The sequence below is a fragment of the Mytilus galloprovincialis genome, chromosome 3, assembly GCF_965363235.1.
Source record: "Mytilus galloprovincialis chromosome 3, xbMytGall1.hap1.1, whole genome shotgun sequence".
Taxonomy (NCBI): domain Eukaryota; kingdom Metazoa; phylum Mollusca; class Bivalvia; order Mytilida; family Mytilidae; genus Mytilus; species Mytilus galloprovincialis.
Window position 1 is genome coordinate 30941838 of NC_134840.1, and position 27448 is coordinate 30969285.

General features: G+C 31.5%; 1 protein-coding gene across 1 annotated transcript in view; it reads right to left on the reverse strand.

The window, feature by feature from the left end:
* LOC143067691 (uncharacterized) overlaps positions 1–20581 on the reverse strand; it is a 42416-nt gene extending 21835 nt beyond the window's left edge. The window contains exon 1 of the mRNA XM_076241147.1: positions 20503–20581. Coding sequence (XP_076097262.1) covers positions 20503–20545 — 43 coding nt within the window. The 5' untranslated portion in view covers positions 20546–20581. The remainder of the gene's footprint in view (positions 1–20502) is intronic.
* Between the last annotated feature and the right edge of the window lie 6867 nt (positions 20582–27448).

Sequence of the window (27448 nt, forward strand, 5' to 3'; positions counted from 1 at the left end):
TATATTTGTATCATTTTGGTACATAAATCAGGCCTTTTGGTTTTCCCCGTTTGAATTGTATTACACAGTGCCATAAAGGGCATTTTAAAGATAAGTTGACGGTATGTGTTTGTCATATTGTTTGAAACGGTACTGCGACCTATAGTTAATCAGATCAAAACCAGTTTAAGTGACAAGCATACCAATTCGTCTTTTTTACGGATTTTTTTTGTTTGTTACACGGATTTTTTTTCACTCAAATGATTTATGACTTTTGAACAGCGAATACTATCGTTGCCTTTTTTTGACATCACGTACATGATTCAAGATGCAGATTGTTTACTTCAAATTCACTTTTAAGGTAGATATGGTGTCTTCCTCGATCTTGGATTTGGAAATACCGGAAAACAAGGTCTATTTCTTTAATAGAATGTGCAAATTTTTAGAGAAGTATGTAATTCATGTGTAAGAACTTCCACTTCGATATAGAAAATGACATGCTTTATCATATTTATGGTTGTATTGTACAAAAAACAGAAAACTTTTGTTTGATCATTTTTTTTCCAACTTTGCCACATAAGGAAAGGCAACTCAAATGCAAGGACAGAAAATTCAGATTAAGGTACTTTTACAAAAGAATGTGTTTGGAATTTACCTATTTTATAATGTAGCAAGAAAACGGGTCCAGTGACCCAATTGTTTCTTTTTCTTAACTGAAAGCATACTATTAAAGCCATCTTCTCATATGTTATCTCAAAATTCTATGGTGTAGATTACGCTTTATTGCAGAAAATTGGGTTTACCATGCATAATCTATCCAAATTTTGTCAATTTTTGACACCGTGTAGCGTGAAAATAAGCCCGGTGACCCATTCTTTTTTATTATTATTTTTTAAAAAGCATGATATAAACTACATTTTGGCAAATTATTGAAAAATTCTATGGATTAAAATTTAGACACCCCATCTACCTTAAACGCTGGTATTTTAAAGAGATCACAACAACAGTATATCACTGCACGTATTTATTCGGTTAGACCAAATACAAAAATGGACAAGACTTTATAGATTTCAAGCGTTCAAAACGCTTTTCTGGATTTTCCTTCACCAGGAACGTTCAAAGGCGAATATCTGAAAGCCAAGGATTTAAAAGAACCTAAAAATTTTAAATTATATGACAAAAACGGACAAATCATTCTAAATAGATATAGGAAGATGTGGTATGAGTGCCACTGAGACAACTCTCCATCCAAGCAACAATTTATAAAAGTAAACCATTATAAGTCAAGGTACGGCCCCCAAAAATTACTAGTGCAAAACCATTCTAACGGGAAAACCTAAGTTGGTTTTCCCGTTTGAATGGTTTTACACTTATAATTTTTGGATCCCGTTTTAGCTTACTGTTTGGTGTGAGTCAAGGCTCCGTATTGAAGGCCGTACCTTGACCTATAATGGTTTACTTTTATAATTTGTTACTTAGATAGAGAGTTGTCTCATTAGAACTCATACCACATCTTCCTGTATCTTTCAGTAAATTGTCAAAGTTACTGTCGTAACAATGACAGTATTATAACTACACACGATCACAAACAGTAGTATTATGTGTGAGAACTTTTTCCCAAACGGCTCATATTAAAGGATTTTTTTTTAGCTATTATATTTACAATTTCGAAAAAAGACAAATACATGATGGTTAAATAAGGTCACCTTCACAAAATGACAACAATCCACATAAAAGAGAGGCGAAAGATACCAGAGGAACAGTCAAACACATAAATCGAAATAAACCTGACAACGTCATGGCTTAAAATGAAAAAGGCAAACAGAAAAATAATAGTACACAAAAAACAACCTAGAAAACTAACGACTGAGCAACAAAAACCCCACCAAAAACTGGGGGTGATCTTAGGTGCTCCAGAAGGGTAAATAAGGGCGCCTTCTGTAAAACGGAATCAAGGTGTCATCTTTAAAATACTAAACGTAATTTCAAGAGACTCTGACAAGAAATCATTCTTCATAGTATGCAGGTAAATTGGTTGTGTTTATTGATGTGTTTCGTATGAAGGGACGAATGGATGGATATCATTGCCATATCACCCGAGGCGGGCAGATACCGTTCTTATGATCGTTCTTGTTCACAAGGGGAATATGGGCCTATCCAACCCCTCATGGTAACAAATCAAAATTCAGGAAAAGAAGGGTTATTTAAATCCAGTGTGATATATGTATACTAAACAACACAAATCACAATCATCTCATCTTAGTACATTGTGCCTTCAGTTAAAAAATTCAATAAGTTTTGTGTTATTTGGTTATAAAAAAATCTTTTTTGGATGTGAAAAATTTACTTTGTTTTTTGGTTAAAAAAATGCTTTTTCAGATGCCAAAAATTGAAATATAAAATTCTAATTTTCACACAAACTTCGGGTTTTTTTACTTCAGAAACATGAGGTCATGCCATCCTAAATGTATTGAGGATTGTTTAGAATCTAAATATATGGCAAATATGTTAGATCCTAATCTATTGCGGATTATTTAGTCTCCAAATCTATGGCAGATTATCTGCAAATGGAGGACCAGTTAGTACATATCTAACCAAAAACATCCCTTAAACAATATTAATGGTTTTTTTAAGAAATCATATGTTATCTACCAGTACAGGTAATGTTGAAGATTGTAATTAGAAATCTATGACAGAGTGTTTTTTAGTTTCCAACCAAATCTCAAGAAATATCATTTGCTACGGTAGTAAAGTTACTCGCTGTTAAAATATACTGTATATTATGTTAGCAAGTCAGGAATATGGCAGTTGTTATTTAATAGTTCGTTTATAAAAATGTTGCATTGTCGTTTGATTTTGTTGCACTTCAGTTTTTCTGTTGTGTTTTGTTTTTCTCTGATAGTTGACGCGTTTCCCTATGTCTTAATTCATAACCAGAATGTGTTTTATCTCAATCTATTTATGTCTTTGAACATCGATATACATCTATTGCCTTTCTTTATGAAAGAAAAACAAAACATGCTCAAGTCATATTACAATCTATTTACTCAATGTACAATTAAGCCCCATCAGTAAAACAGATGAAAACTTATATGGCGTTATTTAATTGTTACTGTATAGTTTACACTTTCTTTACGTAACATTATTTGATTTCGAATCTGCCATAGATTTGGAGAAAACAAACAATGTGCCATAGATTTGGAGAAAACAAAAAATGTGCCATAGATTTGGAGAAAACAAAAATCTGCCTGAGATTTAGAGAAAACAAAAATCTGCCTGAGATTTAGAGAAAACAAAAATCTGTCATAGATTTATGATTTGTGGCGTTTTTGACATTATATTCGATAAAGGTTTTTAATTTGTCATATATCTGGAACCCATCATAGAGTCGTACAGATTTTTAAGTAAAACGTTTAAAGAACTTTTATAAATAGAAGTTTAGAAAAGTCAGTTGTGCATGTGCAATTTCAACGAGCGGGACAGGATGAAGCTTTCCAAACTTAATTTAAAATGGTTTTATAATTCCAAGTAAGTAGACTGTAAATCACTATTTAAAAATAAATGGGTGATTGTTCGAAAGTAACAGATTATTTGTCAAAACATTGTGGTGGTCTCCTGAATAGGTTAATGAATATTATAAATCATCAAAAAAGTTTTGCTTTCAAAATTTGTGACAAAAAAAACCAGCAAATTTTAAATTTTAAATTTTAAATGCATATTCTGTTAATCATTTTGGTAGATTTTATCACATTTTGAAGCTCAAAAGACTCTTTTAGCTCTTTGACTATTTGTCCATATGACAGTTTGACTTTTAAATTAACCTAAAAGTTTTCTGAAACAGATGATCAAGTTATTTACAAGTTCAATAAACCAATCGAAAATGAACAAATGACATTTTTGACATTCGAGATGGTATTTCAATGATGAGTACGTCATAACTGCAGACAAAGTAGAAGTATAAAAGTAAACATATAAAGCAACTTGGAATACATCTTGTACAATGCAAAAGGGGAATTCAATATTCAAATGTTACTTTCATTAAATTCATTAACTTTACAAATAAAAAGAAGACATTTTCAATTTGTTCTATCAACAGGCAAATATAATTGAGCTTGCATTGAGTTCTTCTTCTCCATTCAATGCTACACATTTCAGAACCTATTTTCAAGTATTGATTATTAGTTAATTAATAATTTGTGTAAGTGGTACAGTGGTATCTATCTCAAAACAATGATGCCAACGGAAATCTAACGGAAATTTGACATTTAAATTATTGAGTAATTAACAGTAGCCCAATAAAACGTTTCAGATGTAATTTTATTTGAACAGTAAACGAGATCAGTAAGTTGCTCTTTCAATGTTTTAAATATACCTTGGTCTGAATTGATGAGCGAGAACTGTAGATGTTTGTACCTGATGTAAATGTTTGGTGTAATATAGATAGCTGTCCACATCTTTTTATTAGTATATCTCAATCATACCACATCTCCTTATTCATTATTTTCTCAATGCGATATAAAATAAATGCTTAATGTTGGACATATTCTTGTCCTTAAACCTAATACTGGTTTAGATATATTGAACCCCCCAAAATAAATATTTCATCAATTACAAATATTTACAGATTTTTAAAGGGGTACTAGAACGATATATGAATAATAATTAGAATATGATTTCGTTTGGTTAAATCATTAAAAAAATTGAAATAGTAAAATAATATTTCGTTTTAGAAGCCAATTTGACACAATGTTGTCAAAACTAGCAAAGAAAAATTGCAGATGAGTTTTTCACTTGCAAGCGAATAAGCGACCTCAATTAAACCGTATTCAAAGTGTTTTTCAATTTAACCTATTAGATAGAGATTGGTTACGCATGCATAAATTGTGTTCAGTCATTATAGGAAAATAATGTCAATATTGAAAGTGAAAAATGGTTAACCATTTCATTGACTGATTCGATCCACAAAAAATCATTCTAATACAGGTAAAAACGTTTGCTCTTTTTTTTTTAAGCCTCGGTCACACCTTACCGGATAGCTCGAAGGGACGACTAATGGATAACTTTGTTCAATCCGTTCATGTCTGTTAGACGTCCGTTTTTATCCGTTAGACGTCCGTCCATATCCGTTTCATGTACGTTTAGCGTACGTTTTATCCGTCGACGTGCGTTCTGTCCGTTTGAAAATTTTGAGCATATTCAAACTTTGAACGGACGTCCAACGGATAAAATGTCCGTTGAACGTCCGGTAGGCGTCCGTTTTGTACGGTACTCGTCCTTTTCGTTTCCGTTTTGTATCCGTTACGTGTCCGTTATACATCCGTTGGAGGTCTGGCAGATAAATCCACCAACAGACTTCTACCGGACGTTTAACGGATAAAACGGATGTTGAACGAATGTGAAACGGACTTCTACCGGACGTTTAACGGATAAAACGGATGATGAACGGATCTGAAACGGATAACTGCCTATTGAAAGTTTCGTGTCAGAAATCCCAATTATTGGTATGTCAGATTTCTTAAAGGTTTATGAATTCTTATTATTCATAATCGATCTTAGAGTAAGGGCACGTCTTCACAATCACGCAGATCTTATCAAGGCCAGACATCTTCTTTTTTATATACTTCCCTTTGGCGGCATTTTGAAGAACAAACCAAATTCAGTTACACAGAAACATTTGAATATTTATGCGATTTACATGTATTATCATGGCTATCATTGTCGCCTTTAATTTTTCCGTATATATATATCTTGTTCATCCGTTTTATCCGGTACGATTCCGTTAGGTGTCCGTTTTATGTGGTACTCGCCCGTTGGATGTACGTTCGACATCCGTTCTGTCCGTTACGTTTCCGTTTCTCGTACGTTGCATATCCGGTGTGTGTCCGTTTTGCATTCGTTACGCGTCCGTTTTATTTGGTCAGTACATCAACGGACTCCCAAAGGATAACAATTTTGTCATCTATTTCCATCCGTTAGGCGTCTGGTCGCGCTATCCGGTAAGGTGTGACTGAGGCTTAATCTACAACATGAAATCAAACAGACCTATAAAAATACAGTTTCACGAGGTCACAATCTATTTATATTTATGTCTATGTTTATATCGGGTTATGTGAAAATCGGCAGTATTACGAGATCATCTTGATAGTTTATAAGATGGTGTCTAGAATAAAAAAAAAAACACAAAACATAAAATTCTGATATATATTATCGAGTACTTGCTTTCTCAACTGTTTATTTTTAGACTTATTCTAATTTGGATATGTTTTGTATGTTATACATCAAATATAAGAAATTGAGTCAAATCGGTGAACATGAATTAGACAGCTTCTGACCCGTTTATAACACTTTCATTTATCTACTACATTGTAAAAAATAACGCTTGCAAAATTTTAGGTAATTTTAATAATGTTTCAATGTAAATTACTACTGACAATTTAGTTTTATATGCTAGGAAAACTAAATATAAATAAATTAGGAACAAGTTGAATTACTTAACCAAAATATGATCAATAAATGAAACACATAAGCTATATCTAACAATTCAAATATACTAACATAATAGTTATTGTACATAACCTTTAAATAAAACTGAAATTTCAGAGAATATTAAATAATTAATAATCTATTAGGATGCTATTATTATGTAATTAAACCGTAACAATTCTATAGATTTGTTAGGTCAGAATACTACCCATACCATTGAAATTCAGAAAATAATAACAAATGTCTGATTCTATCTAAAGGGGATGCTATAGCAAGTTAGTAAATTGTTTAGAGTATGTTAAATATCGATACCTGCATGCTTCATCAACAAAGTTTTATCCTTATTTCAGTGGCTTTTAGTGATAAAAATCAATTTAATGTTTAAGTTTACATCGTGTTCATAAAGAAACACCAATTAGGTAGCTTTTTTTTTTAAACATTTTGTTCTTATTAAAGCAAATTGGATATTTGAAAAACATTATTTTCGAATAAAAACAGCGAATTTCGTAGTGTTTAGACATCAGAAAAATTTATATTTAGGTTTTTCTTCTGATTATTTTTTTTTCTTCCGCCTAATTTTGTTCTTGCGATAAATATTTGTTTCGCAATATGTCGCTTAGATATTTGGTATATGATATCGAACAGTTTATGCGCTTTTGAAATTTACCCTGTGTAACCGAATACTTTTCTTTGTAGGAGTTATCTCCTCAAACACTGTTTTCCTTGTGTCCACGACTCATTCGCAACCGTAAAAGATTAGAACAAATTTATTTTATAAAATTGCTCGTTATATCCTTTGCATGATTTGTCCAATTTCGACCGAAGCAATATAAGCGCTCCATATGAGAGTTATTTCCCCTTTTGTATTTGAAATTTTGAAATGTATTTTAATCTGGAACACCATAAGTGATAGAGACCTAGGATCTTTTGATTTGAGGTCCTTGGTCCAAAAAAATGAAAATTAGGTCAAGGTCAAAGGTCAAGGTCATATTCTAATTTTTGAATTAGGCTTATTTCCACTCATTTCCAGAAACCGTATAAGATATCGACAAATTATTTTGACTAAATTGTTAGTTGCGACATGTCGTAACTTAATAATTTTAGTTGAAAGGGTGTGTAGACAATGAATGGGAGTTTTTGCCCCTATCATATCTAGAATTATGTGTAAAGTGATATAACTTATTAACCATACATATTAAAGACCTAGGGTCTTTTGATTTGAGCTCCTCAGTTTGTGACCTTGAAATTGAGGTCAAGGTCATAGGTCAATATGACGTTCTAGATTTTGACCTTTGCTTCAAATTCATATCTATACATCATAAAGCCATATGAACTGACATTTTAGACTGATTTTTAATATTTCAATATCAAAATAGATATTAACTAGTGGAAAGACCTTAACAATTGGCTTTTAACTTGTTACTATTTTTTTCTGACAGAAAAAAACAGAAAAACGAAGATAATGATAATAATGTTAGTAAAAAGTAAAATCACAAAAATATTGAACTCCAAGGAAAATTCAAAAAGGAAAGTCCCCAATCAAATGGAAAAATCAAAAGTTCAAACAAATCAAACGAATGGATAACAAATGTCATATTCCTGACTTGGTACAGGCATTTTCTTATGTAGAAAATGGTGGATTGAACCTGGTTTTAAAGCTAGCTCACTTCTATGACAGTCGCATCAAATTCCATTATACTGACAACGATGTGTGAACAAAACAACAAAAACAAGAGGTAAAAATGTCACAAATAAGGGTAAATAGTCTGATTCGGTAGGTCACATTCGTGAAAAGGGAACGGGATTGTTGTTACGACATTAGGAACATATCCGATATCATCTGTGAAACGGATATTCCATAACGGTCAACCAACTCGTGATGGCGTCCGTAAAATTTACTAAGTGATGATTTCAACTTCATCATTTGGAACTCTAGGTTTAAAAATGAAAATTCACACAATTTGGAAGCTGAAATCATCTCTTTTGTCGTAAAGTTTTGTTCAAACAGATCAGTAAGTCAATGAAATCGGTTGCAATGACGATTTGACATATATATATTAGACAATTAATAGTATCAATAAATGTAATTGTCAATATGTTGTATACACGTGATACGTATTTTCTTCTACTTTCTTTAAAGACATTTCATCGATTTCAAACTACTTATTTTGAAGTTACACTTTAAATCTGCTAGCTGTATGCTAAGTTTATGGGAAACAAATATGAGATGAGAAGAGCATAGAAAAGGTGCAAATTCACTTAAGGGACATTCAAACTCAAAGATCGAAAAAAAAAAAAGACAACGCCATGGCTAAAAAATAAAAAGACTGCCAAACAATAGTACACAAGAAACAACGAATCCCACCAAAAACTGGATTTGATCTCAGGTGCTTCGGAAGTGTAAGCAGACCCTGCTTCACATGTGGAACCCGTCATGTTGATCATGTTATTACAAACCCAGTAAATAATCTAATTTGTAGGTCACATTCGTGGAAAAGGAAGGGGATTGTAGTTACGACATAGGGAACATATCCGATTTTTTCTTTGAAACGGATATTCCGTAATGGTCATCAATCTCGTGATGATGTCAGTAAAATTTAATTCATAGAAATTTCTACCATTCCTTTCTCTCAAACATTCAAACATAATAGATTGACCACTCCAATTTTGGAAAGATACAGATATCTTGAGATAATGAATAAAATCGTAAAGATGAGTTAAAATGACAATGTTATTTTGAAGTGATGATCTACCTTTCTAATTAAATAAAATTTATGCATTGGATAAAAAGAGAAAAATCTCATTCGTCAAGATAAAATGACAACGCAATAGCAAAATAACGGAGGACAGCGAAAAGACAGAAATGTCTGCTGACAACTAAACATCGAAAACTTAAACTCTGAGCAACATGAACCCTTAGCACTAACTGGTTTGATGTCATGTGCCACGGAAGGGTAATCATATCCCTCTCTACTAGTTGCATCCTTCGTGTTGCCCTCGGTATCTACCTAATCAGTGGTGAGTGTTATTTAGTGTAAAAAGGGAACACTGTATTGTTTAAGAAATAGCAAGAGCATATCTTTGTTAGTGTTTATATTTTAAATCATAGTTTTCTAAACAGTATTATGAATTTGTTTATGAATATCATATTCAATACTAGTAACCTTTATCTGTGTCCGTATCAGTTAAAATCCCGTTATTGATTTTTTAATGAGGGGAAATGCTTATGTGCATTCTCCCAGCAATCTTTAAAAACTAAATGTACAATGAAAGGATATGAATACTAGCTCTCATGCTATGAGCTGTATTTTTATGATGTAAATATAGTCTTCTTAATAAAATCCCGATATTGTTTTATTGATCATAAGAATAAACAATCATGTAAGGAAATATTGAAAAAAATTGATCATTGAGCTTTTCTCATCACTCAAAAATCTCCTTTGAAACTTCTGGGCCAAATTTAACCAAACTTGGCCACAATCATCATTGGGGTATCGAGTTTAAAGAATGTGTCCGGTGACTCGGCCAACCAACCAAGATGGCCGCCATGGCTAAAAATAGAATATAGGAGTAAAATGCAGTTTTCGGCTTATAACTCAAAAACCAAAACATTTAGAGCAATCTGATGTGGGGTAAAATTGTTTATCAGGTCAAGATCTATCTGCCCTGCAATTTTCAGATGAATCGGACAACCTGTTGTTAGGTTGCTGCCTGAATTGGTAATTTTAAGAAAATTTTGCTGTTTTTGGCTATTATCTTCAATATTATTATAGATAGAGATAAACTGTAAACAGCAATAATGTTCAGCAAAGTAAGATTTGCAAATAAGTTAACATGACCAAAATGGTCAGTTGACCCCTTTAGGAGTTATTGCCCTTTAGTGTCAATTTTAACCATTTTTCGTAAATCATAGTAATCTTTTAGAAATTCTTCTCCTCTGAAACTATTTGGCCAACTTTTACCAAACTTAGCCACAATCATTATTGGGGTTATCTAGTTTTAAAAAAGTGTCCGGTAACTCAACCAACCAACCAAGATGGCCACCATGGCTAAAATAGAACATAGGGGTAAGATGCAGTTTTTGGCTTATAACTCAAAAACCAAAACATTTAGAGCAAATCTGATGTGGGGTAAATTGTTGATCAGGTCAAGATCTATCTGCCCTGGAATTTTCAGATGAATTGGATAACTGGTTGTTTGGTTGCTGCCCCTGAACTGGTAATTTTAAGAAAATTTTGCTGTTTTTGGTATTATCTTCAATATTATTATAGATAGAGATAAACTATAAACAGCAATAATGCTCAGCAAAGTAAGATTTACAAATAGGTCAGCATGACCAAAATGGTCAGTTGACCTCTTTAGGAGTTATTGCCCTTTAGTGTCAATTTTTAACCATTTTTCGTAAATCATAGTAATCTTTTAGAAAAATCTTCTCCTCTGAAACTATTTGGCCAACTTTAACCAAACTTAGCCACAATCATTATTGGGGTATCTAGTTTTAAAAAAGTGTCCAATAACTCAACCAACCAACCAAGATGGTCACCATGGCTAAAATAGAACATAGGGGTAAAATGCAGTTTTTGGCTTATAACTCAAAAACCAAAGCATTTAAAGCAAATCTGACAGGGAGTAAAATTGTTGATCAGGTCAAGATCTATCTGCCCTGGAATTTTCAGATGAGTCGGATAACCGGTTGTTAGGTTGCTGTCCCTGAATTGGTAATTTTAAGGAAATTTTGCTGTTTTTGGTTATTATCTTGAATATTATTATAGATAAAGATAAACTGTAAACAGCAATAATGTATAGCAAAGTGACCCAAAAAAATTCAACATGACCAAAATGGTCAATTGACCCCCTAAGGAGTTATTATCCTTCATAGTCAATATTTAACAATTTTCATAAAATTTTAGATTTTCACTAACATTTTCCACTGATACTACTGGGTTAAGTTCATTATAGATAGTGATAATTGTAAGCAGCAAGAATGTTTAGTAAAGTAAGATCTACAAACACATCACCATCACCATAACACAAATTTGTCATGAATCCATCTTTGTCCTTTGTTTAATATTCACATATACCAAGGTCACGATGTCGTCATCAGTTTTTTCAATCATGAAAAAAAACCGTCGTTTTATTTATACTTAGTTTTTTTTTTATATAATACTTTATCAATTGATACAAAGAGGAAAAACGTGTATATTGAAATTGACGAAATACAAATTTTAAAAAAGGACAAAGAAGAAAACGTAGCCATCAATAATTTGAAAAAGGTATTCAATGAGGGGGATAGGAGGGGTTCCGATCCCGAAATCCTGGGCTTAAAAACACGAAATCCCGATCGAGATGTCATTTAAAAGCATAAAGAGTTGGTCGACAACTATCAAATATTCATATTTGATAAGCATGTCATTTTAATTTCATATCATGTGCACAGATCTATTCAATAAATAACTGATATAAATTTACAAAAGTTTTTTTTTGAAAAAGTGATATTCATGATTTTCGTTTAAAATCTCTATACAATTTATTGTTTTTGACTTTAATCATTTTTTAATTTTGCATTTGGTCAACAGTTAATTTCTAATTACTTCATAAGTAAGCATTTATACCTTAAGAAAATGCCTGTACTAAGTCAGGAATATGACAGTTGTTTTACATTCATTGGATCTGTTTGAGCATTTTATTTTGCCATTTAATTAGGGACTTTCCGTTTAGAATTTTCCTCGAAATTCAGTATTTTTGTGATTTTACTTTTAACATTAAATTTTTGCGATTTTTTAGTATAGTGATTACTTTAGTTTTATTTGACATTTTTTTTTAGGACTTTGGAATTTATTGTTTTGTCAACCTTCTTCTACTTCGTACTTCATTTGGCCGTTTTCAACTTTTTTTGTTCGTGCGTCACAGATGATTCTGTATTTTGAAGTCGAAACGCGCGTCAGTCGCAAATACAAATTTCAATCCTGGTATCTATGATGAGTTTATTAAGTTAGAGGTATCCGTCTTGTGGCGAATTTGACAACCCATGCAATATAAAGCTGTATGTTATAACACTTATTTTACTTCGATATCCAATACATTTGTCCTTCGAATGATTACTGAATGTTAACTTTATTTGAACATAAATCTATAATGAACTATATCTACAACACCGTTAATCACTAAAACATATCCGATGTTGTTCTATAAAATAAATGTCCCAAGATTTAGTTATCTAGCGAAGAAATTCATGTGTGAAAACTACAAGATAAATCGTTATGTACAAATAAATTCTGAATTCGAAATTTGAATATTAACTCCAAATTTTAACAAGGAAAGTACGTTTTGTATTAATGATATATATTTGCATAAACCATAAAACAGTTATAAGGAAATGCATTTTATTCTTAATATGTAGAGGTGAGTACATTTTTCTTTCATACTGAATGGGGTTCGTGTTTTCAGTTTTCTATGTTCTGTTTTGTGTATTGTTGTATGTATCTTTGTCTGTTACTTTTCTACTTTCTATGTATGTTGGCGTTTGTTTTTGTTGCAGCTCAGGGTTTCTATTATTCCGTTGTTTTTCTGTTATACTAGTAGGTGGTGTGTTTTTATTATACTAGTAGTTGGTGTGTTTTTATTATACTAGTAGTTGGTGTGTTTCTATTATACTAGTAGTTGGTGTGTTTCTATTATACTAGTAGTTGGTGTGTTTTTATTATACTAGTAGTTTCTCTCGGTTTTGGATTGTGACCGGATTTGGTTACGCTTTATCGATTCATGACTATTAAACAGTGATAAACTACAGTACTGTTGCTTTTATTTAGCCATGATATTGTCAGTTTATTTTCTACTTATGGGTTTGAATTTCCCTTTGGTATATTTCTCCACGCCTGTGCTGTGTTTTAACGGTCTCATAATTTGTTCTTTCTTTGATATTTTGTTTTCTTTGGCAATCAATAATCCCACCATATCAGTAGATATTTTACATCAACAATGGAATACTTTGAAATAATTCATTAATCAAACAAATTGCATGTTCTTTGAAAATTACTTATGCAATTATAAGCTCTAGAGAAATATGATTTCTTACTCAAACATATTTTAAAGAAATTATTATTGCATTAATCTGATATCCAATGAATGGGGAGCAGTAACATATATTTCAAAGTCGTGTGACTGACGAATAATTACTGCTATATACAATATTGGTTGTTTATAAAATTACAAATACAGATACCATCTGATACTACTATTAGTGAAACGTCGTTAATTTTTGTGTGCCAGAATTTAGCCAGCAATGAAAAGAAAAAATGAGGTAAAAAATTGTCATCATTTGATTTTAATTTTCATGTATAAAAAAAGATAAGCAGATATTGGTAAATGAGTCGACCATCAACAACTCAAATAACCAAAAGGTATCCAGAAATTCATAATTTAGAAGTATGAATATAAACAGCTTATGATTGTTGATATCCAATAATATATCTCATTCAAGTCGTTATTATCAATAAAAACTACGTTTATTTGTAGTGATCATCATATCTACTTGATTTTTATATTGATGATACATTTATTACGTTGAGATAAGATGTTTTCAATATCAGATGAAAGAGGGACGAAATATACCAGAAGGACAGTCAAACTCATAGATTGAAAATAAACTGACAACGCCATGGATAAAAATAAAAAACAAACAGACAAATAATAGTACAGAAGACACAACATACACAACTAAAGGCTAAGCAAGACGAACCCCACCAAAGAAGAAGTTGGGGGTTGATGGGTGATCTCATGTGCTTCAGAAGGGTAATCAGATCTTGCTCTACATGTATCACCCGTCGTGTGAAATGACATTCCTATATAAAATTAGACGTGGTATGATTGCATATGAGACAACTCCCCTCCAGCGACAAAATGACATAGAATCTATCACTTATATGTCACCGCCTGCCATTTAACAATGAGCATAACACAAACAGCATATCAAGCTGTAAAATGCCCCGAAATGACAGTTGTCAAACAATTCAAACGACAACATTAAACACTGCCTGATTTACAAACGACAACCACTGAATGAAATGCTCCCGGATTGGGACTGGCACATAGAGAATGTGGTGGGTTTAAAAATATGTCGGTGCTCTGATCTCCCTAAATCTAGTATATTTGTTTTACAGCACCAAATCTAAACCGGGCGTGCAAGTGATTATTTTATCCACTCTTATCCTCATGACTTTTTTCATTCCTAGTAGCTTCAAAACAAAGAAAAAATGTTGCTTGCAGTTTCAATTAACAAAATATTATTTAAACATTTTGTAGATATGCGGAAAAGCAAGTCATGTTTTGAATTGTAGTTTTGTTTGATAAAAAAAAACCTCACCAAACATACAAGACGTGTGTATTGTCAAAATAAAACACGAAGTCAGATAACATTGAAATCAAATATTTCTGAAAAGGTGTGCCAAATACGCCCTATACCGTCTATGTGATGGGGTAAATGATCCTAAGTGTTTTGAAAAAGTTTAAAAGGTAAAATTGTATGTTCTGTTTTAAATGCGATTAATTTGAATTATGTAGTTAGTTTCTAATATCCTTTCCGTTAGCAATCAACTATACAAAGAAGTTCTTTTCAAAGAAACATGATTTCAAGAAATATTCTTCGTTGCTTATTTTGCATTATTCATACTATTAATCGTCATTTCCTATTTATACGTATTTGATATGATATGATATCTACATAATTGTTCTAGACATTGTAATAGACATTTTCCTAAGAGTCAGTGTAACAATGGTCCATGTGTAAAAAGGAAAAGGCGAACAAAGGCAATAAGATAGACAAAGTCATTACTCTGTCCTGATGAAAGATTTTTATTGTTGTGCTAAGTGACCATATTACATCTGCTTATGAAAAAATGGATCTATTGTAATTGTCAATGAGTCAGATATAAACCTGAGACCAATAAACTAAAATAAAAACAACTAATGGGCACTGTATGACCTCATTCCCAATCATAACTGTCTTCTTAGTATTGTTAGTATATTAGGTATATACTACATTTTTTTACAAGGCATTCTTTTAGATTTTGACAGCTACACATTCGTTTTTGATGCGTTTCGTTATTTGATTTTGCCATGTGATTATGGACTTTCCGAATTGATTTTCCTCTGAGTTCAGTATTTTTGTGATTTTACTTTTTATTGAGGTAAGGACGGTTTGGACCTCGTGCGATTTCAATTGTTTTTTATCTTAACTTTTTGATTTATACATTCCAAAGGAATTTATGAGATTTCAACTTCTATAAACCGTCGTTGTATGTAATATGCATTTAAAAATTCCAAAGTAAGATCCAATGTGATTCAATATGACAAGTGTTCATTGAAAATTTTGAGTATTCTAATTCATCAAAGATGGTAATAACTAATAAAGTTAAATACGCTGATGAACATGTTGTAACAGAAACAAAAAAATCATTTAAGGAAAAATATGCAAAAAATACATTAATTGATGTGTCCAGATTGAATACATTAAAATACAAAATTAAAATGTGTTCGTAAGTCCAATACAAAACAGATTACCTCATGGCCAAACGAAAAACTATCAGAAGAAAAAAAACCAGTAACAATACAGTACACAGAGGAATAAAGATTGAGTTACACGAACCCCCCCCCCCCAAAAAAAAAGAGAAAAGTAATTTAGTGTCTTTTCTAGGCTCTTACTACCTAGTGCCTCTACCAAAATTTGAAAAATAAAGAATGTGCGAAATGTTCTATTTAAGCTAAGGTAAGCTATTATTTAGTTTAATCAGTTTACGTTATGGTTTCCCTTTCATACAGGGTCACTGATAATCATTTTGTTTATAAGTAAATCATTTGCAACGTAGCATATATTTGCATGGTATTTCGAGGATTAGCTCGTCAAGTTTTGATATTTAATTACCGCTTATGTTTCCATCACCTTTTATCATGGGATGAGTTTTGTAACATCAGACTAGGAAGTTAACTTATTTGGAACAGAAAAATCCTCAGGTTTACTTTGTCTGATAAAGTTGCAATTCAAATACAAATCAGGGTTTCGTGTGAGTTTTCTTATAAATGTATCTAAACATATTACAGTACAGTGTTGTTTCAAGAATAACTAAGAAAACAGTACATTGTGGCGACCATAGTGTTAATCCCTTGATGACATCTAATGTAAATATACCATGTGCATTCAGGGCATATTTAATCTTTCATGACAAAGATGACAAATTGAAAACTAAGGGCGAAGAACAAAAATATTTATCTCAAGAATTTCACCCTTGGGGTTTGTTATTGTTTGTCTCATCACTGTATGTAAAAGAGGGACGAAAGATACCAAAGGGAAATTTGGTTATAATAGAATAAACTCATTATGGATACCAGGATTAACATTGCTTATTTCATTCTTTTAAAATAGAAAAAAAATGTTTGTTTTAAATTCTTTTATTTGAATGGTTTTGTTTTTATCCAAAGTTTATCCTGGTTTTTTTTTCTGTGAAAACTCTATTTATTGGAATTATATGGCTCATGAGGGGGGAAATACCATCAAATGCGTATATTTCATAAAGGTCAAACAAATAATAATTGCTACTTAAAACTGCAATAAATCAAAGTCAATGTTAACCAACATTAATCATTGTTTGTAAACCAAACAAATATTGAGCAATGTGGCGTCAATATAAGTAAACAGAGACAATACATCCATCAAATACTTTTGTTTTCAATGTATGAAATTAAAATTCTCCAGACACTTCTTGTCGAACAAACGTATTGATCGGGGGAGAGTCGTTTCACTATTTGTGAAAATGTTTGGATTCTGTTTACTGCATTTTGTGTTTTAAAAACGAAAAATAATATGAAAAACTACTATTTATCTTTATGTACGAAAACTTGTATGAGAAAAGGTTTGATCATACTGATGCATGATGTTTGACAAACTTAATAAGAGTATATCTGCAATTCAAATTATTTTTTATCATTGATAGCGTAATGAAAAAACATATGACACACCTCGTTCATTTGCATAATATTTTTCTCGTTTAAGATTTAATATGCCCTTCCCAATATACTGTTCAAAGTAAACGTATACTTTTTAAAGTCATTACATTGGGAGAGAAAGAAAAACAATAGCTTTCTCTCTACTTATTTTTTTCTTAAATAATGCTGGAAATTATAGGTGAGGTTTATATTTATTTTAAATTGCATTAAAGGTCTACACCAATTGTTAACTGCTACATCAAAATATTCAAGATGGAGGAAGACACCCGAGTTACCTTAATATTGTTTTGTCGTCGTATCACAATGACTTCTTAGCAAGATCATTGCTCAACAGCATAATGTTTAAGAAATGATCATACGTAATTCGCACTGTATTGTATATTATTGGTATATTATTCTTTTAAATGATAAAATACACTCAACGTTATTCTGAAAGAAAAACTCTTTTTAAAATGGGTAGTGTTACCTTATTCCGTCATGTTACTGCAGCAACAACACAAACATTGTATTGGTAAGCCCGTATGATCTTCGTTAGTAGGTAACGATAATGGACTTCCCGTTGATACATTTAGAAATCCTTAACAAACAAAGGTCAAAATTTCCACATGCAAAGTTGATCTTAGATGAATTTGCCTATACTTTTGTGGGGTCTTAATGGCAAACAAGAAAGAACAACATTTCAAAATAGTTCTAATCATAAACAAATATAACTCTAATTTGCTAATGTCATGTTGTTCTAAAATATTGTTTTGGAAGCTCTTGATGAAAAAAAATGAAAAAAAAATATGTCTACCTTCGTCTGATGATCACTAATAACAAAAGTTGTAGCAAGCAGCATTGCTATTGTGTCTTACTGTCGTGGATTGGCTGTTCAACATAGCCGTCAGAGTGTAATCTGATTCTATTTCGCCAATAAGTAAATATCGGTAGAGATATATTGTTGAAAACTGTCAACTGATCATGAAAGAGGTTCTGGCCAAATTTTGTAAAATTAGAAAGCGTTTTAATCAGACGAAACAACAAAACTAGTACATACTGTAGTCATTACATTCGGTGCATATTTTTAAACAGGGGCGTAGCTACCCGGAGGCACGACAGCACGTGCATCCACGTCGTTTTCACAAAAAAAAAAAAAAAAAAAAAAAAAAAAGAGAGAGAGATGAGTTGGTCAATCGGAATCGGAGACTGTTGGTGTCTTTTCCGTCTATCCCGGATATTAGTTTGACAACCTAGTTACAAGTGTTGATGAAGCTGTTCATTCAGAAACAGATCGTAGCTCCGAAGTTGCGTGCACATTGATTCGGCATGCAAAAAAAGAAATGTCAAAATAAAAATTTATAAATTGAATGTTAAAGGAAACACCTATGTTGTCACTTTTTTAATTGATGAAATATCATTAAATAACGACATTTGGTTTCAAAATAAAAAAAATTTTGGGAGATTATGACAAAATCGGAAGGTTTCTTGTATCTTTTACAAGATATTTACTTTTGAATTTGTAATACTCAGTCTAAGATATGTAGTTTTGTAGCACATTTTACAGTGTACAGTTCATCAGTTTGGAATGAGATGTACCAATCGGCATTAGAATTATCAGATCCCTTCGATATCGTTGAAAATATGCCGAGGCGATGTGGTTGACAGACTACCGGAGCCAATCACCCTGCAACCACGCCAAAACAGTATTGGAAAGTCTCATTATTTTTTGCGTTCATAGACCATATGATAAGGCAACTGGAGAGTGGAGTCGCGTCAAGTTATCAGAAAATCGCTTCTTTGTGCCGTATCTGCTTAGCTCATCGTGTTCTAGGAAATATCACAAACAAACAAATCTCAATATTGTCTGAAACATACGAAACTGACCTAGCATGTAATTTTGACGAATTCAATTGGGAGGTCGCTCGATGCCGAACACGTACGCTGGTTTATAACATCTCGCGAGTGCTACCATGCCATGATGACCCTGAGATCTATCAGTCACGGTACTACGTATGTAATTGAAAACAAATGTACAATCAACAATTAACAACGAAAGTTACATAGCATTACTGCATATTCATCGGGATTTCAGTGTGAATGTTGACAAAGTAATAGAGAAGTTTGTTTCTGCCCAGACCCGAAGAGCAGATTTTAGACAATTTTGAGTAAATTCTGTATCACAAATATGTGTTGTTTAAGTATTACTATATTCAGAAGATTTACTAATAGTTTTACATTCATAAATTTTTATCTACATATAGCTCCTCTTTTAACCGTCCTATGACCGAAAACCGAAAAATTCTTTCTAGCTACGCCCCTGTTTTAAACACTGTTCAAAAGCAACCGTTCAAGATTCATGATAAAATAAGTAAACCACATATTAAATAAAAGCAAAAAGAAAAACTGGAACAACCATATTTCTAACTATTCTCTTGAAATGTATAAGTACCTCATGGCCTATTCATGTCATCTACCGGTAAACTTTCTATATCCGAGACAATAAACAGATCTGGGCTATCAAAATCACCTACTGGAAGAATTCAGTAATTGTAACACCGACGTTTGATATGTGTCCACCCGCTTATGGAAGTGGTCATATTATTTATATTGCTCTTTAACTATTTAGTATCTGATGACTTTTAATTAAATCTAAAAAAAAATCTACACAAATACTTCACAATAACTATGTACCTTCAAATAATAATGAAATAAAGTAATATCATACCATTAGATATTATCAATTTTCTTATTTCAAACGGGAAACTTTTTTTTAAATATTTTATTTTCCATTTTTTAGTAAATTTCAATTTATGAGATATCTGAATGACTTTAAAAAGAAATAACTAGTTTTAAAATCTGTGGAGGGTGCTGTATTGTGGTTAAACAGGGATATTTTTATTATTGTTTATGATTTCAGACGAAAAAATTTCAAATCGCTTAAACTTTATAAGTGAATAAAAATTACTGATTAGTAAACATTGTACAAAGACAAAAAATAATTATGTTACTCTTCATGATATCTGAAATATATAATAAAAAAAAAACAACTTGAAAGTTTCTTACCAATATAAAGTTGTAAAATCCACAGCAAAATTAGATACTGCATAGTTCAAATCAGGTGAGTTAGCATCCAACAAAGAACTAAACCAGATTTGTGTAGTAAGTAGTAATCAAATGATTAGTTTCCAGGAAAGGTGTATTGATTGGTACCTGTGTTTCATCCAATCTGATCGTGTGTCCAGAACCTTATTGGTATTCTCTTTGAAGTTACCTTTATCTTACCAATACAGGATGAAAACAAGAGTTAATATGTATACTGTACTCGACAGGTATCGTTCGCATTTAATTAAAAGATTTAAAACAATTAAGGCATAGAAGTGATTAAAATGTGAAACGGTTCAATATTTAGATATAAATACCTTTCTAGTAGTGCTTTAACAAAGTATGCAATACACAACAATTAAAACTTACACATTGTTTTTAAATACCGTCAACTCTGTCGTGATAAATGGTGGATATTTGTTAATTTGAACGATTCCAATCAAAAATGTGTCCTCCACAAAATAAAAAAAATACACTCCAATAAGTGTAGTGCAGAAATTGTATTTACAAGAAAATGTAAAAAAAAAAAAAAAAATTTAAGGGACAATTCAAGGTTTTCATAATTTTATTATCTGATCAGAGAAACACAGTTGTCTATTGTTGACCATATTCGTACTTTTATCTGCTTTCTGGTTTATGTTTCGTTGATTTGTTAAATTAAGTTCACTACGTTTACAGTTATCTAACAATAATTCTAATGCAACAACGTTTGTAACGTTCATTTTGATTGGATAACGTCACTTTCTTACATGGCACGGACGCGCAAGCGCAGACGGCATATGACAGATTTTAAATACATGTTTTGACGTTGTTTTCTGTCAGTTTCATTATAATGGAGATAACAATATTGTATTTTAAGCTCCGACGGCATCAATTTGGGATTTGATGGTCGCAAATACCCGTTTACTGTCTCCGCTAACGCATCGCCAGTAAACTTAATTTGCGACCATCAAATCCCCAATTGATGCCGTCCGAGCTTTAAATACAAAACAGTTATCTCCTAATTTGTATTGTTTTAGATAGGTGTTATATTATAATAAAAGCTTTCCCTAACTTCATCACAAAATCGACAAGTTAAACGGAGTTCCGACAGTTTATGGTTAAAGATACCGGGTTGGTAAATGATATTGGAAAAGTGGACATTGAACAACACCAAAAACTAAGCTGGAAATGTTCGTAGGAAGCACAAAGAACTGATGTCATACAACACGCACACTTTTTTCCATTCCTGTTTAAAATTTTACCGATTCCATAAAATATACATAAATAAATTTTTTCTATCTTTTAATAATTGGGAAAAATATATTTGGAATGATATATTGATAAATTGTGTAATGACAATTTGATATGTTAGCTATAACTGAAATATAAATTTCATTTGTTTAATTTAATGAAATAATTTTCTTAAAAAGTGTGTCGAGGGAAAACCATGGTATAGTATCTGCAATTTTGATGTTGTACCATACTTTGATACCTAAATATGAAGCTCAACTAGACTGTAAAGAGAGAAGGGGAAGGTTATATCTATGGTACAACATATTATGCATGTTCGTGTCATTCCATTGATGAAGCTCCACACCCCTTTCTGAAGGATATCTGGCACTGAAATATTTAGGAAACTAAACAAAGTAAAAGGTCATGAACATTTATTTGTTTTCATTTTATAGCAAAAAGCGATAAATATGACAAATCATTTGTACCAAATCATTCAAAACCTTTTTCAAATTAAATAGATTTTTTTTAACAAGTTCCACTAAGTTTGGAAAAAATACTAAAAGATTCTTCTTATATCGACAAACAGGGCAAGACTAACACATTTTTAGACGATTTTTTTTTGGGTGATCAAATAGGGGCCATGGATTTAAGAACCGAAACAGATGAAGAGCTCTATTACCCCAAAAAGACCTTTAAAAAGAACAATATCCATCTAAGATCAACTTTGCCTAAGAAAGTTGAAATCTTAGTTTCTAAAAATTTAAAAATTTATTTACGGAAAATATTACAAAAAAATATTTTAGAAAGATTAGTAATATATCATATCAGTAACGAGGTACTGACTCCTGGGCTGATCATACCCTAAGGAACTGATAGTCCACCAGTAGAGGTATCGACCAAATGCTGAAAAATGAAAACACGTTATAAATTGTATGTGTCCGAAGCCCTTTTTTTATTTACCTCCAGCATGAACATTCAAGAACCAAAAACAGATGAAGAGCTATATTACCAAAAAAGGGAGCTGAGTCAACATTGCCTGTGGAGTTTAAGCCTAAGTCTTTATTGTAGTCGTTGTTCCATGTAACATTGTGAGGTAGTTTTTAATTGAAGTACACATCAACAATTGGTACAACTTTGTAAAACGTCACCATTGTCTGAGTAGAACGTCGATGAACCAGGGGTATGTCAAAAAACGGACATTTGCATTTATTTTTACCCAGGAAGACTCTAAGCAAATTTTTAAAAGGCAATTATTTGCAAATACTTTGAAAAAGCTATATAACCATACATTAAGTTCAAAGTATGTCACAAATACGTCAAAAGGTTAACATTTCTCTATAGAAATTTTTAAAACAGTCTTTTGAGACGGTAACTATGACGTTACGCACGGTATTCGGTCTATCTTTCATTTGACCATTTCTTGATGCATGAGTAGGACAAAAACAAATCATTTCTACGTATTATCAAATAATTACTTGTCTTGGTTCATCATTTTAATCGATTTTAAATAAAACCTGATTTTAATAAATTTAATTTTATGTATTATTACATAATTAAGCGATAAGTCCCGTGTTCATAATGCCGTTTTTGCCGTGTAAGACGTAACAACAATAACTAAACATACAAATATGAACGAAAAAAAATCAAAAACTACTGAATGAATTACGATGAAATTCAAACAGGTGGGATATAATATGATCATATTCATGGTGTGAAACGGTTACGATAAATATCATGTCAGTTCGCATTCTAGTGGCTATTTTCGAAATTCCATAAAGCTGTAAGATTTGAAAATTCGAGTATACAAAAATGAAAGCAAGCACTTCGATATTACAATATTTTCACATAAGTCATAGAAAAGGTTCGCCACCTCTACATGCAAATGTAATTTATTGAATTTTACGAACACATATTTATTTCTAACATAGCTTTTCTCATTTTATTTTTTTTCCAGTATTTTCCTTAAATGTTACCATAGAGCCATTTTTTAAGATTTTGCATTACCATGCTAATTTAGGGTATTTTAAATTTGTGACAAACAAATGAACTATAAAAACAAATGTTACTACTGAAATGTAATTTTTTAAAAGATTTGTTTAAGCCTTCAATGTTAAGGAAACGCTAAATTTTTCATCAATTTCCATCAAGTTGTCTATGTCTCCCCAAAATGTTACCACGTCCAAATTGAACGTTTTTTGCAAGGAACGTCAATGCAACGTATTATATATATATATTTTTTTCTTAATTTTTCATAGACTAAAAGTTTCGCATTTTTGTGTCTTAAGCATTTGACACGTTCTGTTTAATGATATATATTTTGGAGAGAGTTTTCAAAATTTTTTTCTAAAAATTTAATAAATCAACAAGACATTTTACTTCCGTCAAAGGCGTCGAATTTTTGATAAATGATAAGTTTTCTATAATACTGAGCCTTTCGACTTTGGGACCTATAGTAAAAGATATGTTTCTGCTAGGAATGTTTGTTGCATATATACACTAATAGTTATGTCCACGCATCCGACAAACTGACGCATGTGAAAAATACTCATCCTATTTCAAGGACTGTAGATCACTTTTTAATCTTAATGAAATGAGCAATTTCAAACTGACTTTTTTCTTTCCAAAAGCTGAGGATGAAATTGAAATTATAGATCAAGCAAAAAGATGATACATATAGTAGCTGTTGCTGTCATTGATCCGAACGAGAATTATTTTTCATTATAATCTTCTCGAAAGACACATATTTGGGATGTTGGAAGTACGGATAGAAAGACCCTAAAATTATTTCAATAAGTTAAGATTATGAGGAAATAAATAAAATCGAGAATGGAAAGATTATTTGTCAAAAATATATAATCAGTCATGTCTATAATATTTTTAAATTAGAAGTCAAACATCAAAAAGCCATCTGTATTAAAAATAGTGCAAAACTTTAAAGTTTTGTACAGAAGTCGGTTGAAATAAATGAAAATTACGTCGATTAACGTTACCATTACTAAACCGAACACTGGGCGTAACGTCTATGTACATCACGATATCATGAACTAATTGCATCAGCCTGGTGATTTATATTTTTTGTCTAACCTTTTTTGTTTCGTGTTAATCAATCATCCAACTTTTGAATTTGTCACAAACATTAGAAAAACATTCAAGATACTAATTGTTCTGCACAAGATACGCGTTTTGACAATAATTGAATAGGTGATCATGAGAACACAGGTTATCTCGAAAAGTAAGAAAATCCTTCAGAGGGTGTAATTTCATAAGTTGTTGAAGAATTGGCAGTACGGGTACAGTGAGAAAGAGAACAATTATCCGTTAACAATGAAAGAAATGTCAAGAACACGAACCCATCAAAATCCGGGGATAAACACATATCATGTGCATGTAACAGTGTTTTCAATTCCTTCAGTGACATCCGCTGCATTACCCATGATAAAATCAGACATGTCATAACATTTCATCATAGAGGATCATAGCAAATATCTAGATGTCTCTTTTTATAATTGTTAATTGCCTAATTCACAAACTATTTATGCATGTTAATTTTCACATTCTAAATATAATCGAATGTAACGTATAAACAAAATGAAATCAAAAATACGTTTTACCTAAAATGTAAAAAAAAATGCCACAAACTCAGCATGTTGAAAAAAACTTAATGTCAAACCGCATTTTTCGAAAGGATCTTACAATTAGTTAAAATTTCCGTACTAACACAACGCTGCATAACTTATTCGAACTATAGCAACCAAAGTTAACTGAGTTCGATCGTCATCACACATGCAACATTTCTACATGGCATTTCATGTTTTATCTTCCCGGTCCGAATGAACAAGGCAGTGAAATTGTTCTACCTGCAGACAAAAAGGAACGCGCTACTTTTCAGCGGATACACTGCAAGCCGAAAATAATTTCTATTATATATGGCATGAGTCAATTATCCATTTTCCTCATACAACAAATGAAATTAAAAAAATGAGATGATTTCATCTTTGACAATTTCTTTACACATGTAATAAACTATGTTTAACAATTCGATAGATTAATAAAAATATTAATGAATAATCAAAATCCCTTTAAAAAATGTTCAAACATGATATTAAAGTTTGTAGTGAAAAAAATTGATTCAACTCAATGAAAGTGTTGAACAAAATGCTGCTGTACCAGCAACGTCGTTCTATAACGTTAAAAGAACAGTTATATTTCCCGCCAAAATTCGATAACATGATTATTTCCTTTTTAGCGGTTTTAAAACATCGGTGACCCCCCTTTTTATGTATGCTTTTAAAATCTTTCCTGAAGCTGCAACTTATGCAGAAGTTTGAAAGAAAAACATTAGCAGATTTTTTTTTATTTTGAGAAAAAGCTAGAATAAATAGGAATTAAAAATGGCGGGAAATATTAAAAGGCCTTAAAAAAAGAAAATTGAGACACATATCTGTTTTTAATGTACTAGTTATATTTGACTGTTTTTAGTATCACTGTTAAACATCTTTTTTAATAACTTTGCATTTAGAAACTTAGAGGGCTATATCTATATTTTGGTTAAACGCAATTCTTGAAGTTTTAATGACGTCATATCTCGAAAACAACATTGGTGACCCCATTTTTTTAGTCTAAAATTTCGTAATAAGCATGATCTATCTACATGCAAAATTTCAATGAATTATCATTAGTAGTATAAATAGTGTGATTTCCCTTTAAGATGATAAACAACGTCAGTACTAAGAAAAGATACACTTCAAGACCATCGTTTATAATTTGTGAAGTTGATAAGGAATATTTAGAGAGAATAGATAACCTTAGCCGTTTTTAGCAAAATCTTTTTTGATCCGCAATGCTTTTCAACCTCGTACTTTATTTGGTCTTTTGACTTTTTTTCAATTCGAGAACCCTGATGAGTCTTTTGTAGACAAACGAGGGTCTGGCGCAAATATAAAATTTCAATCCTGGTATCTATGATGAGTTTATCTATAACATTGACGATTGAAATTAATGTTGTGCTGCAGAAAGAATAACGAAAGGTATGCAAATGAATGGAACCACAGGACTATATCTGTTGTATGAATTCAAATATTATATAAAGTTAATACGTCCCCTCTTTTAATTAGACACGCATTTCCGTTATTAACGTACGGTCAGTTTAACTAACATTTGAAAGTCTATCCTTAGCTAATTGGTAATATTTGACAATCAAATATAACTCATGTCCTTCTGTCTAAACTTGGATTTGCTTGAATGAGTCGGAAATGTAGTTTCTTAATAATTTCTTTCAATAAAATCAACGAAAAATGTAAAACACATCATTAACAAACCATTATTGACTGGGCTTCAAGTCAACGAAGAATTATATATGAAAATACTACTTTTTCTTTGGTGCGTACGAAGCGCATTGCTAGATTTTCCTTCATCTGGATTTGAAGCCAATGACATTTTAATATGACATTCATACTTTGTTGCTAGTACTGCACAGACGAATCAAGAGTCCTTAAGTTTTCACGATTGGTTGTCTTAGAGCATGATACAATTCATAGATTTTTAAGAAAATCGCCATTTGTGCAAAAACCGGTAATCTTATTATTACAAAATCCTATAATGGAGTGTTCAATATTGACTTTCATCTATAACTTGACAATGGGAGTCGGAGTCGGTTGAGAACAACATTTTTTTTTATATACGACAAAAGAGA